Genomic DNA, 12,500 nt, shown 5'->3' with positions numbered 1-12,500 from the left:
AGGTTAATTCGGAAACAGATCGGCGGGACTGCAATTAAATTTACCGACCTTAAACATACGCGCATGACATCCACGCGCTATAACGCCATGCGTGTTTTTCCCACAATGCTTGAAGGGACGATCGGACCCAGACTTCCCTCCAGTACAGCAAGCATGAGCTTTGATATTTTCTGATCAGTGTAGTCAAAATTGTCTTGCAATTTGCCCTTTTTCTGAACTTTGGGGCCTTGTTAGGCCCAGAGAGGAATGAATGCTGCCAACAACGAAGCATGCTGACTTATCTCCGGGGTCTAGCGTACACGAAAGAGAAACAAACGTGGCGGAAAACGGCGGACCAAGGAAGAAGCGGCGACTGAGCAACAACGTCAGGAACGGAACGTGTAAGGCAAGCCCCGATCCTCTGCAGAGTGAATTGAATTTTCACCCTCACAAGAAACAAAAGACAATTCTTGTTCCGGGAGGCGTCGAAAACGCTGGTTCCTCGATGGCTGAGCCGCAGAGAAAGGCGAATTTTTCTGCTTACGGAAATCACTTTCACGAACGCTCTCCCCTTGCAAACAATTCTGCTAAGCCAGGCCAGGCCAAGAAGCTTGTGATTAAGAACTTTAAAGGTGAGTTTTTATTCCCCCTCCTTTTTTCCTGAGGCTCAAAAGGCAGAAACATTATGATTTTAAGCTGTGTTATCTCTCAAAGACGCTTGTGAGCATTCATAATGAAAATGTACGCTTTATTCAGAGTAAACGTTGTAATAACACAGGTTAATTGCATAGCTTACATGAACCGCTTCGTTTTGTGAACAAAATAACTGCAATTCTTCAGCTAAAGCATCGACGAATGAATATTTTTCAATTCATTTCTGTGATCAGCGCCTTCGCTTACTTCTCTTTCGGTTGAAGTGCATAATGTCCATTACTACCATTAGAAAGCAAAATGTTGTTATCGTCACAAATGTAAAATTGGAAGGTCAGTTGATTTAGCGCAGGATAGCATCTCTGTTTAGAACGTACTACTGGAAAGTGCATCAAATTGTTCGATATCTTTAATCTGTTTTTGCGTTTGACTGATTAATCACCGACATGACAGTGAATTTGCTTTTTAATGAAACTTCCAAAATCCAATAAGTACTCGCTAAACTTCATACAAAATTCTCGCAGATGTACACAGTACATAAGAGACATAATATGCACAACGAAGATTAATTATTGTCAAAGCTGAACACAAACAATTTGATCTGAATCACAGTTTTTATTTCTGTGGTATTTGATTTAAAACATAGCAATTTTGTGGAATGTGGCAATCGCTGTTCTGTAGAGATGCTAGATTATTTTCTTTAACTGGCTCCCAGACTAGTTCCAATATTGTAATTTCATGAACATCAGGATGTACTGTAATTCTCTAAACAAATAGTTAAATGTGATTAGCAGTTAAATTACATTAACCCTTTAAATCTCACTCACTCTTTAACTTCCAGAAGTGATGAATGTGTAAATTCTCCTTAAAAAAATCCATATATTATCATGCAAAAAGATAATGAGAATACTCATACTTATCAGGTGAAGGTCTTTTATCTTGATCTAACACCAAATTCTGGTAATTAACTTACCAGGAAATGTGGCATCTAGAGGGTAGAATTAACTATCAGCTCTTGGGAATAAAAAGGTTAAGAATGATATCACAGAAGACCTTGTTGTGCTGTGTAGTTTAAAGGATAAATCCAGAGCATGCAGTCAAATTTTTGTAATTTATTTTTTAAACTCAAAAATTGCCTACACCTCATTAAAACTGGCAGTTCTCCAGAACTTAAGCCAGACTGTGGAATTATATTTGAACGACTATAGGATTACACAGTGACTTGTTTTGTACTAATTACAAGTAAACAGATTCAGGAGTGAACACTTAGGGCGGTGTACAAAACTAGATCAGCGTCCTGTATCAAGAACTGCTAAGTCGCGCCAAACTACCGACATTGTACAATCGACACCTACGAGACATTGCCACTTTGATGTTTAAAGTTAAGCACAGTCTCGTACCCGAGAATAGTTATGATTTATTCAATATAAAGAACATTCAGTATAACCTACGGAACAGTGACTTCAAACTGCCAAGATTCGAAACTGTAAGATTTGGTAGGAATTCTATTAAATATATGGGACCTCTCATTTGGTCAAAGTTACCAAGACACCTACATGCAAAAACAATAGAAACTCTAAATTCATTCAATAAGAACATAAGAAAAGTCGACCTTTCAACTCTTGTTGAAATTTAAAACTTAACTAAATAACTTTATAATCTTTTTAATTATCTACTGTAAATAACCATTATCTCCATAATTATGTAAATGTATTTGACTTTTAAATTTTTTAGTGTCCCCGATTAGCTTACAGCTTAAAACATAGACACTTAAATAAAGTTTTTCATTCATTCATTTATCTCTTTAACTCCAGAAGTGGTTGACGTGTAACTTCTCTCTGTAATAATCATGCATTATCTAGCAAACAGGTAACAAGAATACTCAAACTTACCTCATAGAAGTTATCATCTTGATCTAACCGCAAAATCTTGTAATTAACTTAAATGGAAATGTTTAACAGCTAGAGCAGAATGTTAATACTCACATCTTGAGATTTAAAAGGTTATCTAATACTTTGTTAATTATCAAAGTAAGGTTTTTCCTCATTGCAAATTTGTCAACTGAAAATTTGAGTTTTGGTAAATATAATTAATTTATGATTTGGTAAGTTTTTTTTATCTCTGTAGGACAAAAAACAAACAATGATATTTATGAATCTGTATTTTAAAGAGCAGGAAAACTCATCTTGATATAATATTTTAATAGGAATTTGGACACTTGTGACAGTTTAAGGGTTATTGTAAATCTTCAGAGTGGCTGGAAAATTGATATGATTCATGGAAAGTGGCAGAAAATCACTTCTGAAATGGGAAGAAGCTTCAAAGAGTGAGATTCCATGCTCTGGAACTTATTGGTTCATGACTGTCCTGCCTACAACAATATGTTTCAATCCAGGGGAGCATTTTCCTAACAGCCAGACCCCATTATCTCCTAGAACCAAACCTGATCAATGTCATATTTACTTTGTGTTTGTCTTTCTAGCCAAGCCAAATTTACCTGAGAACTTCAAGGAAGCAACGTGGCAGAAATTAAAGGAGGCAGTGCAAGCAATTCACAAGAAAACTTTTGTCATTTACAGCTCGGAAGAACTTTATAAAGCTGTTGAAAACATGTGCTCACACAAAATGGCTGCTACGTTGTATGACTTGTTAAAGGCAGAGTGTGAATCACATGTGAAGTCAAGTCTTCAACAGTTTGTTTGATATCCTTTTTGATTTTCCTTACATTTGCATGTTGTTGAGGGCTTTTCTAACAAAAAAGGTAGCTCATCACTTTTTGGGACTGACTTTTTATTGTTTTGTGGGATTAAGCTAACTTTTGGCAGACTGGTTGAATTGTGCTTAGTTCCAAGGAAATTGTACCATTTGAGAAGAGGTGCCATTTGAAAGCTTTAAAACATATTCTGAACATTACCAAAAATAAAAGCAGATTAGACAGTGGGCTTCTTGGCACAGTTCCTTTCTTAAAACTTTCAGGGGAACTTTTATCATGTTAAAACAGATCAGTTTGGTCAAAGTAAGCTCAATCTTTTAGAAGTGAAAATCACCCCAAAAGTTGATACACACCCTAATTGTGAAAAAGTCTTCCAAATCAATTATTCTCTTTATTTGGAAGGTTATACTTCCCATTTTTGTACATATACAGACCTATAGCATGCATTTCAGAAGTGCAGTACATACACACACCTGCATATAACAGAAGAGGAAAACCCTTAGAAGAAAATTTGCTGTCTTGTTGATTAAACAGCGAACTCCTTAACTACCAGTCACTGATTCAATGGATAGTGAGTTGTACCTGACAAAACTAAACCACTGTTGGGAAAACCACTGCAGGGATATGGTATGTTCACTCAAAAGACAGGGGTTCTAATAAGGTTTGAAGTTGATAACAAAGAAATTGCCAAGTAGTCAGCTAATGGAAGGTGGATCTCCATTCTAATTTTTTTATATTCAAAGAAAATAAGTGGCTATTTTGCTTGTTATACATGTACATGTATGTGTAGATTAGTTAAAGTCTAATGTTCAGACTTCACCTTTTACGTGTAGACTGTGAATTATGCAGGCAGCTAGCTCATACTGAATCCCTTTGTAGAGGATTTTAAACTTTTTAGTGTGGTCATATGTATCCATACATGTACTTAAATACTCAGCAAAGCAAAGAAGTGAATAAGTTTTCTTTCCTTTTTTTTTGTCTCTCTCTGGCAGATTATGATTAGAAGCATTTTTCTGTATCTGGATAGAACATATGTTCTTCAGAACTCAACAATATTATCCCTGTGGTAAGAAAAATCCACCTGTTCAAAACATAGTTGTTTTTCATACTACTCCAGGCCTCTGTTATGACAGCTGTGTGGTAGTATTGTTCCAGAATAGATATAAAAATAGTTGCTTTTTTCCCTATAACTCCCAGAAGATCTTAGAGAGAAAAGGTATCTGCTATACCCTTCCAACAGACATTTAATGAGAGTAAACCATTTTCAGACAGAGTGTTATTTTGTTATGGCAACAAGTCTTGTTGTCTTTGGACCCTTTAGAGTGATTAGCATCTAATTTCTTCTTACAGTATCACTCCTGAATCACACATTAAGGTCAGGAGAATAAAGGAAATGATCACCAACTAAAGAAGCTCTTGATTGTTAAAGAAATTCTCCTTGTCAGCTCCTTAGTAAATATGTAGAGAACATTAAAGGGAATATGCAAGATTAACCCTGTCACTCTCAAGATCTAATTAGCGCTTCTCCTACAGGGTTTTCAAATTTAGCGGGCGCCCAGCGCAAGTCACTGGCTACTTCAAGCATTTGGGCCGGGGTACTTTTCGTATTCTATTTAGAGTGATTAGCATCTAATTTCTCCTTACAGTATCACCCCTGAATCACACATTAAGGTCAGGAGAATAAAGGAAATGATCACCAACTAAAGAAGCTCTTGATTGTTAAAGAAATTCTCCTTGTCAGCTCCTTAGTAAATATGTAGAGAACAGTAAAGGGAATATGCTAGATTAACCCTGTCACTCTCAAGATTTAATTAGCGCTTCTCCTACAGGGTTTTCAAATTTAGTGGGCACCCAGCGCAAGTCACTGGCTACTTCAAGCATTTGGGCCGGGGTACTTCTCGTATTCTACTCCACAAGGCAGTTGTTATCATGATGAGATAGTGTTCTGGCCACTTTACAATTTTCTCTTGCTCCTTTTTTTCAATTTGAAAACCCTGCTCTTAACTGTCTACCATACAACTCTAATGATATTAATTTGGTATTGGATCTACTAATAACCCCTCAATTTATATTTTTCTATTCTAACCATTTGTCTGCTTGATATTGTATAAATATTTTAAGGGTTAAGGTAATCAGGTTAACATATGTATTTATTATTTTCTGCTCTAGGGATATGAGCCTGAATTTATTTCGCACATACATTATGAGCAATAAGACAGTTCAAGAAAGAACAGTGGATGGCTTACTGCAGTTAATAGAAAATGAAAGGTGAGAATTAGTTAAACTACAGGAATTATTCTTAGTATAATTTTATGTCATGCAGTCCAGTGAACAGTGGTTTTCATGCATATTGACTGGCTACCTCCAAAGATAGCACAGCAAGATTTTCATCAGAATTATTTTAGCTGTGTCTGCTTATTGTCAGAAGTAAGGAAAAATTTTAGTCCTCTATGATTCAAATCTCTGCATAGATACACATAATGAAGTAATTTGCTTTAGGTTTTTAATGAAAGTGATGAATATTTACCTTGTTGCTTCCAGGCTCCATAAATATCCACTACTATTTACCTCCTCTTTCATGAATTATGGTTACTTATGTGAAGGAAACTGTAGTGCTGCATAGCTCAGGGTGTAACAGGATAATTTGATTTTATCAACTGAGTTGATCTTTCAAGCAGTAGCCCCTGAGTCTTAGACGAAGACTTTAGGCTCAAATTGTCAGTGGGAAATTCAAATTATTAAGTCAATAAAACCACATTATGGTTACTTATTTCTCATTGTACTTCCTTAAACATGTATACAATTTACAATTATACTCTAGGCATGTGAAGCCACAATTATCATCTTCTTGATTATTTGCTGTTAGGGAGATATTCTGCATAGCAGATATTTTTTTTAAAAAAGTCCGACATAGAAGAGTAACCTATATTAGCCGTAAAAATCTTGAACAAAAGCTCATCTTTCAAACCGGCAGTCTAAATCCCACAGGGATCAACAAACGCTTTTCATTCCACTAATTTATTCTTGTTTTTCTCTTTGCCATGTTCCCACCAATAACGTAGCTCCATTTTCTGCCTTTAAAGCACACACAACCCACAATTCCTCTATTTGCTCCGACGAAGGGCTAACACTCAAAACGTCAGCTTTCGTAATCGTTACAGTGGCCAATTTACCATTTCAACTTTGTTGATATATGCAAATTATAAACTTTATTTTGTTTACTCAATGTATATATATTACTGACAATAACAACAAAATTAATGATTGATTAGATCGGGAGAATATTCAGATACACACTATCGGAATTGTTGTTACTATTTTTGTTAGCTTTGTGTCTTTTGAGTGTGTTTCTTTGTTAGGTCCACTTAGTGATGTCCAAGCCCAGTGCTTAAAATGTTTATTAGAAAGAGATTTTGTAGAAAATAATAGTTTCAATCTGTGTTCCTTTTCTATTTCTAGACATGGTGAGGCAGTGGACAGAACGTTACTTAAAAGCTTGTTGAGAATGTTAGCTGACTTGCAGGTAAATTCTTGCATGAATGCACAAGGTACACTGAAGTTTACAACTCACTGTCACCTCACTTGCCCAAAGGTGGGTACCCTGGGGGGTATTGGGGGGGGGGGGGCTTCCACTACTCCATGTTTAGTCAGTCACAGTTAGACTCTTGATATAATTTCCCCTTTACCAAGGCTGAGAAATTTCTACAACCCAGATTAGTTTAGTGTATAGAAAGAAAATAGGAAGGGAAGGGTGAGGGGGAATTATAACCACTTAAATGCTATTTTAGACTACTGAAAGAGACAGCTGCTTCCAAACTGTTAAAAACACAAAGATCTTGTGGTAACAGAAGGTCAATTTTCAACTTGATCTGGTAGCTGAGATTGACTATTCTCGCAAAAGCTTTTGAAGCTTGCAACAGTTATCTTAATTTGTTAGAACTGTCAGTTAACTAACTGAAGAATAACAGGGGTCTGGTTAGATCACATTAGTTACTTTTTATTGGTTGTAACTTCCTTTTTTTATCTGAGGGCTAAATAAAATCTTTAGCCTTGGAAAGCAGCCAAAACTAAGTTGAATATTCTTTGTTCTTCTTTCCTATCCCTTTAAGTTTTCAAGTTCACCTTCAGCATGGCAGTTGTGTCTGAAATGTTTGCACCACAACCTTTTAATTTTCATTCTGATCCTTAAGATGTGGTGCATTATTATTTTTATTCATTTCATGTTGCATTGCTACATCTGTAGTTGATTGTGAAGTCATTGAAAGAATGAATTTGTGTTGTTTGCTTAGATGTATGAGGATGCATTTGAAACAAAGTTTCTGAAGGCAACAGAAGTTCTTTACCATGAGGAGGGAAACAGATACATGCAAGAGACAGATGTAATTTTCAATCCTTTCAACAAAGATAAAACAACTTTTAATGAAAAGGACATTGGCTTTGCTTTATTTTGCTCTGTTTTTGGTCAAGAAATCCTGTACCACCCCCCTGTCAATTACATACTAAAAAATTATACAGTGTAACCAATAGTAACATAGTCACCTGCATTGCTTTAATTTGAAGCTCTTAAAATTATGTTTGTATGGTGAAAAATGTACTTTTGTTAAAATGCTAATTTTTGCATTTAAACTGGTGATGTAAAAAGTCCAACAGATATGTCAACAGCAGAGTTTTTTCCTGTGTTTTAATGAGCTTCATGGAATTGTAAAATTATAAAGCACTGTAGGTTTAATTTGTTTTCTTGTTTCTTTTTGAAATCACCAGGTACCAAAGTATCTAGCTCATGTGGACAGAAGACTCAAAGAAGAAAGTGACAGACTGCTTCACTATTTAGATCAATCTACAAGGTACGGTTACTGTAATAGCTCTTGTTACTTTGGGATAGAAGTGGGGAATGGGGTTGTGCAATTAGTTGAGTTTACAGTGACTAGAGGAGGGTGTTAGAAGAACCTTCAGTAGAAAGATTTTTGAAGGAAATGGAAGCTTGAGCTATTAAAAGCTTGGTGTGGAAGTGCTGCAATTGCAAATTAAACTCCAAAGTTGCATTGTAGTGAAAAGACCTATAAACATGTTTTCATACTGCATGAAAGTGTGTCAGTACTTTGTAATTAGGAATGTTTCTAAATATTTTTTCCCAGAAAACCTCTCATTCCTTGTATTGAAAAACAACTGCTAGGCCAACACTTGACCAGCATTCTCCAAAAAGGTGGGTTTTTCCTGTGTACTTACTGAATCTCTGGTGGTTTGTTGGACAATTACATGCAACACATGCTTCTGCGTTATGAACAAAGGAGCTTGTATGTGATGTCAGCTAACGTGTACTTAACATTAGTTTATGTAAGCAAGCCTTGTACATATTAGGTACAGGGCTTGCTTATTTGACTGATATGACTTTTATTTGTGTTGCCACCTGATCTTTCTCACATTTCAGAAGTTCTCTATAACTAGACTTAGAGCATAATCGTTAATCATGTATTTCTGGTGGGTGTGCTTCTCCTTTAGGTTTTGACAGCTTAATGGCAAGTTACAGACTCAGTGATCTAGCCCTATTGTACCAGTTGTTCAGCAGAGTTAAAAGAGGACAAGATGAATTATGCAATGCTTTTAACGAATACATCAAGGTAAAGGTGGAGATGCAGGAATTTCAATTGACACTTTCGCTTGTGTGGTGTTGCTTTGTAAGGAAACCATCTACTTTGGTTGATATCGATCAATACTCTGGTGAACAGAAGTTACCTTTACCTTCGTTTCATGCCAAGAGCTTGGGTTGCCTTCACTTAAACAGGCTCCTCCAATCAAAATAATAACTCAAACGGAGCAACTTGCGATTAAGTGTTGAAAGGAACCGAGGGTTGCTTTTGTGTTTTTTTTTCAATACATCTCTCTGTGATTTGTCCAGAAAACTTTCCATTTTTTTAACCAATCGGATTCAAAATTGAAACCAGCGATGACGAGCTGGTCACCCGCGTTTTCCCGCACTTTTGGAAGGTTGAGTTTTTATTGGTTAATGATGATGTCAACCTTTGTTTTGATTGGCCATCGTGTTCACATTGAGTTTTTATTGGTTAATGATGATGTCAACCTGTGTTTTGATTGGCCGTTGTGGTCACTTCCGGTGTAAATTTTTGACACCTCGATTAAAAACTATTTTACTTTTTTGACGTTTTTTATTAATCGTTTTTATCCAGAAACAAGGAACTAGCATTGTTCTTGATCCTGAAAAAGATAAAAGTATGGTACAAGATTTGCTGGATTTCAAAGAGCAGCTGGATAGCATCATAGAAGATGCTTTTATGAAGAGCGAGAAGTTTGTTAATGCAATGAAGGTAAAACTGTTATGCTGCTTAGAAATTGGTGATGTTCTAGGATTCCCTCTGTGTATAAAACTCGATATCTTCACCTTGAGTAGTGAACGTGGAATTTACATCTTGCGCGTGTGACGATAGCAGTGTTGTCCAGGTAACCGAAGCATGAACGTGGCATTGTTTCACCTCTGAATGGCTTTTTGAAGTTGAAACTAGTTCATCTTCTAGCATGAAGATCATCTGAGTTCATCGAGTGTTCTCATAGATAAATTTGCATTCGCATGCGGCAATGTATTTACTTCTTTGGAAACGTGAGTTATAATCCAAATAGTTATGATTCAATGCAATTCTCGTGCAGTGATCAGAAAGGAAGCTATTCTCATGACAAGTGCTCAAGATCATATAATTATGTCAGATCTAGCTAAGTGCCATTCCTTTATATTCTTGCGGAAAATTTCCCTAACATTTAAGATTGACTGTGTTGTTTCTGTCCGTCGTTGTAGGATGCCTTTGAAGCATTTATCAACAAGAGACCAAACAAACCTGCAGAATTAATTGGTAAAGAAAACACGAAGCAGTACAATTAGTTATTTCTGTCTTGGAACTGATTAGCTTTATAGCTGCTTTCAGTGCAAACTGTTTTGTTTAGGCGGGTGGAGTGTGCAAAGGGGAAGAACCCCCAACCCCTCTCCCCTTGTGTTCATTTTCCTCTCCTCCCTGGGTGGAAATTTATATTTCTCCCCAGCCATCATTTGGTTGAAAATTCCAACACAGCGGCCAGTCTTTTCGCCAATAAGTACGGAGAGCATTTTTACCAAAGATACGTTCCTGAACACTTTGATAGCTTTAAATCAACACTAAATTCACATGGTTACAACACCAGAAATGGACACCTTCCACACTTTGGCAAAATTGGAATGAAAGGAGGACGACACATAACATCTTATCAAGCAACAAACGAATGGTTGGCTTTTCCGCTTGAGTTGAAAAAGCCTATGCCACCATTAATTTTTAAAAGACACTTAAATAATTAACTTTTTTAAAATTACCTTGTAAATCTTAGCATATTCTTAATTTTAGTATTTTAATCTCGGTGCTTTTACATTCTTCTAACACCTACATATACAATTTTTCTTTTAAATTTTTATCTCGTTTTTACCTAATCTAAATGTATTTTTAGTTAGAGGACCCCCCTGAAAACCACTCAGTGTGATGGGAGTATCCTCTTTAAATATTATTTATTATTATTATATTGTTATTATTTATTATTAAATATTATTTATTATTATTATATTGTTATTATTTATTATTAAATATTATTTATTATTATTATATTGTTATTATTTATTATTAAATATTATTTATTATTAAATATTATTTATTATTAAATATTATTTATTATTATATTGTTATTATTTATTATTAAATATTATTTATTATTATTATATTGTTATTATGTTGCATGTAGCTAGGAGTACAGGGTTTGTTACTATATACATTGCGGCACTGTACGGTAACTTCATGATTACTTCTTTTTTTCTTTCTTTCTTCCTTTCTTTCTTTCTTTCTTTCTTTCACTTCAGCAAAATTTGTGGATTCCAAGCTAAGAGCAGGAAACAAGGTAAATAAAAACAAACAAACAAACAAAGAGTTAAACGCAATTTTGCTTGTGTTTTTAATCCTTTGACCTTCAAGAATGACCAGCAGTTGGGGCTTTTGTTTGATCGTCATCTATATTCTTCTTTCAATATCAGCCCTTAATCAAATAGCAAAGTCAGGAGAATAAAGAAAATGATCGCCAAATAAAGAAACTCTTGATTATTAAACAACTTCTCATTGTCAGCACCTTAGAAAATGTACAGAGAACAGTATGGAGAATATGCATACTGATGTTAGGGTGTGATTAGTTAATGGTGAGCATTAGTGGAGGCTGGAAAATTCCTTTTTATCTGAAAATTTTTATACAATCCTTGTAGGAAGCAACTGAAGAGGAACTTGAAAAACTTTTAGACAGAATAATGGTGCTCTTCAGATTTATCCATGGTACGTACATGTGTATAAGCATCAGATGAGATTATTAACTACTCGAGGACATTAGCGCACCTACCTATCACAGTACTAGTGTCCGTAACTGTGTGCGCGTTGCGGACCAATCCAATTTTTTGAAGCCTTGTTGTTATCCTGTCCTCAGGTAAAGACGTGTTTGAAGCTTTCTACAAGAAAGATCTCGCAAAGAGACTATTGGTTGGCAAGAGTGCGTCAGTGGATGCAGAAAAATCAATGCTTTCTAAACTGAAACAAGAATGCGGTGCCGCATTCACAAGCAAGCTTGAGGGCATGTTCAAAGACATGGAGCTTTCCAAGGATGTGCTGGTTCACTTTAAACAGGTGAATGAAATAGAGTAGCAAGAGCGACATCGCGTCCTTTTCCTGGCAATATTGTTGGATCGTTCTCTGTAATGTCGACGGGCCGAAATGTAACATTCATGGTTGGAAAAGTTCTTCATCTTACTGCAGTGTACGTCTTTGTGTCATGAGCCTTTTTGGTGTGACTGCGAGTTTCATTCAGTGGTTAGGTTTAAAGCAGGCTCATGACTCGTGTCATTCGAGACTATTTCGGGATCTTTCGAAGAGTCCCCCTTTGTGGGGAATAGTAATTGGGTAGGTCTTATTGGTTTGTTCTTCGATTGGGTCGCTGCCTCGACCAATTTGTCAAAGTGCTTTTTCTCCTCTTTGGGTTTGACTCAGATTTCCTCGCCGTGTCTGGTACAATCGGAGAACTAGGCCAAGTTTCCCAATAACAGTTCACAAATATGGAGGTTAAGTTTGTTGTCAGTGACTGTTTTCCTGAGCTC

At 35.9% G+C, this 12,500-nt stretch overlaps 1 protein-coding gene across 1 annotated transcript in view; it reads left to right on the top strand.

Annotated features, from left to right (window-relative positions):
* The first annotated feature begins 132 nt into the window (after nt 1-132).
* Nucleotides 133-12,500, top strand: part of LOC111339681 (cullin-4A) — a 17,394-nt gene continuing 5,026 nt past the window's right edge. The window contains exons 1-15 of the mRNA XM_022946394.2: nt 133-611; nt 3,113-3,332; nt 3,901-3,970; nt 4,336-4,409; nt 5,513-5,611; nt 6,803-6,866; nt 7,633-7,722; nt 8,105-8,187; nt 8,479-8,546; nt 8,843-8,961; nt 9,529-9,666; nt 10,149-10,203; nt 11,229-11,266; nt 11,622-11,688; nt 11,837-12,033. Coding sequence (XP_022802129.2) covers nt 251-611; nt 3,113-3,332; nt 3,901-3,970; nt 4,336-4,409; nt 5,513-5,611; nt 6,803-6,866; nt 7,633-7,722; nt 8,105-8,187; nt 8,479-8,546; nt 8,843-8,961; nt 9,529-9,666; nt 10,149-10,203; nt 11,229-11,266; nt 11,622-11,688; nt 11,837-12,033 — 1,743 coding nt within the window. The 5' untranslated portion in view covers nt 133-250. The remainder of the gene's footprint in view (nt 612-3,112; nt 3,333-3,900; nt 3,971-4,335; nt 4,410-5,512; nt 5,612-6,802; nt 6,867-7,632; nt 7,723-8,104; nt 8,188-8,478; nt 8,547-8,842; nt 8,962-9,528; nt 9,667-10,148; nt 10,204-11,228; nt 11,267-11,621; nt 11,689-11,836; nt 12,034-12,500) is intronic.

The sequence above is a fragment of the Stylophora pistillata genome, chromosome 7, assembly GCF_964205215.1.
Source record: "Stylophora pistillata chromosome 7, jaStyPist1.2, whole genome shotgun sequence".
Lineage (NCBI taxonomy): Eukaryota > Metazoa > Cnidaria > Anthozoa > Scleractinia > Pocilloporidae > Stylophora > Stylophora pistillata.
Note: the sequence above shows the minus strand (reverse complement) of the source record. Positions and strands in the feature narration are given on the sequence as shown.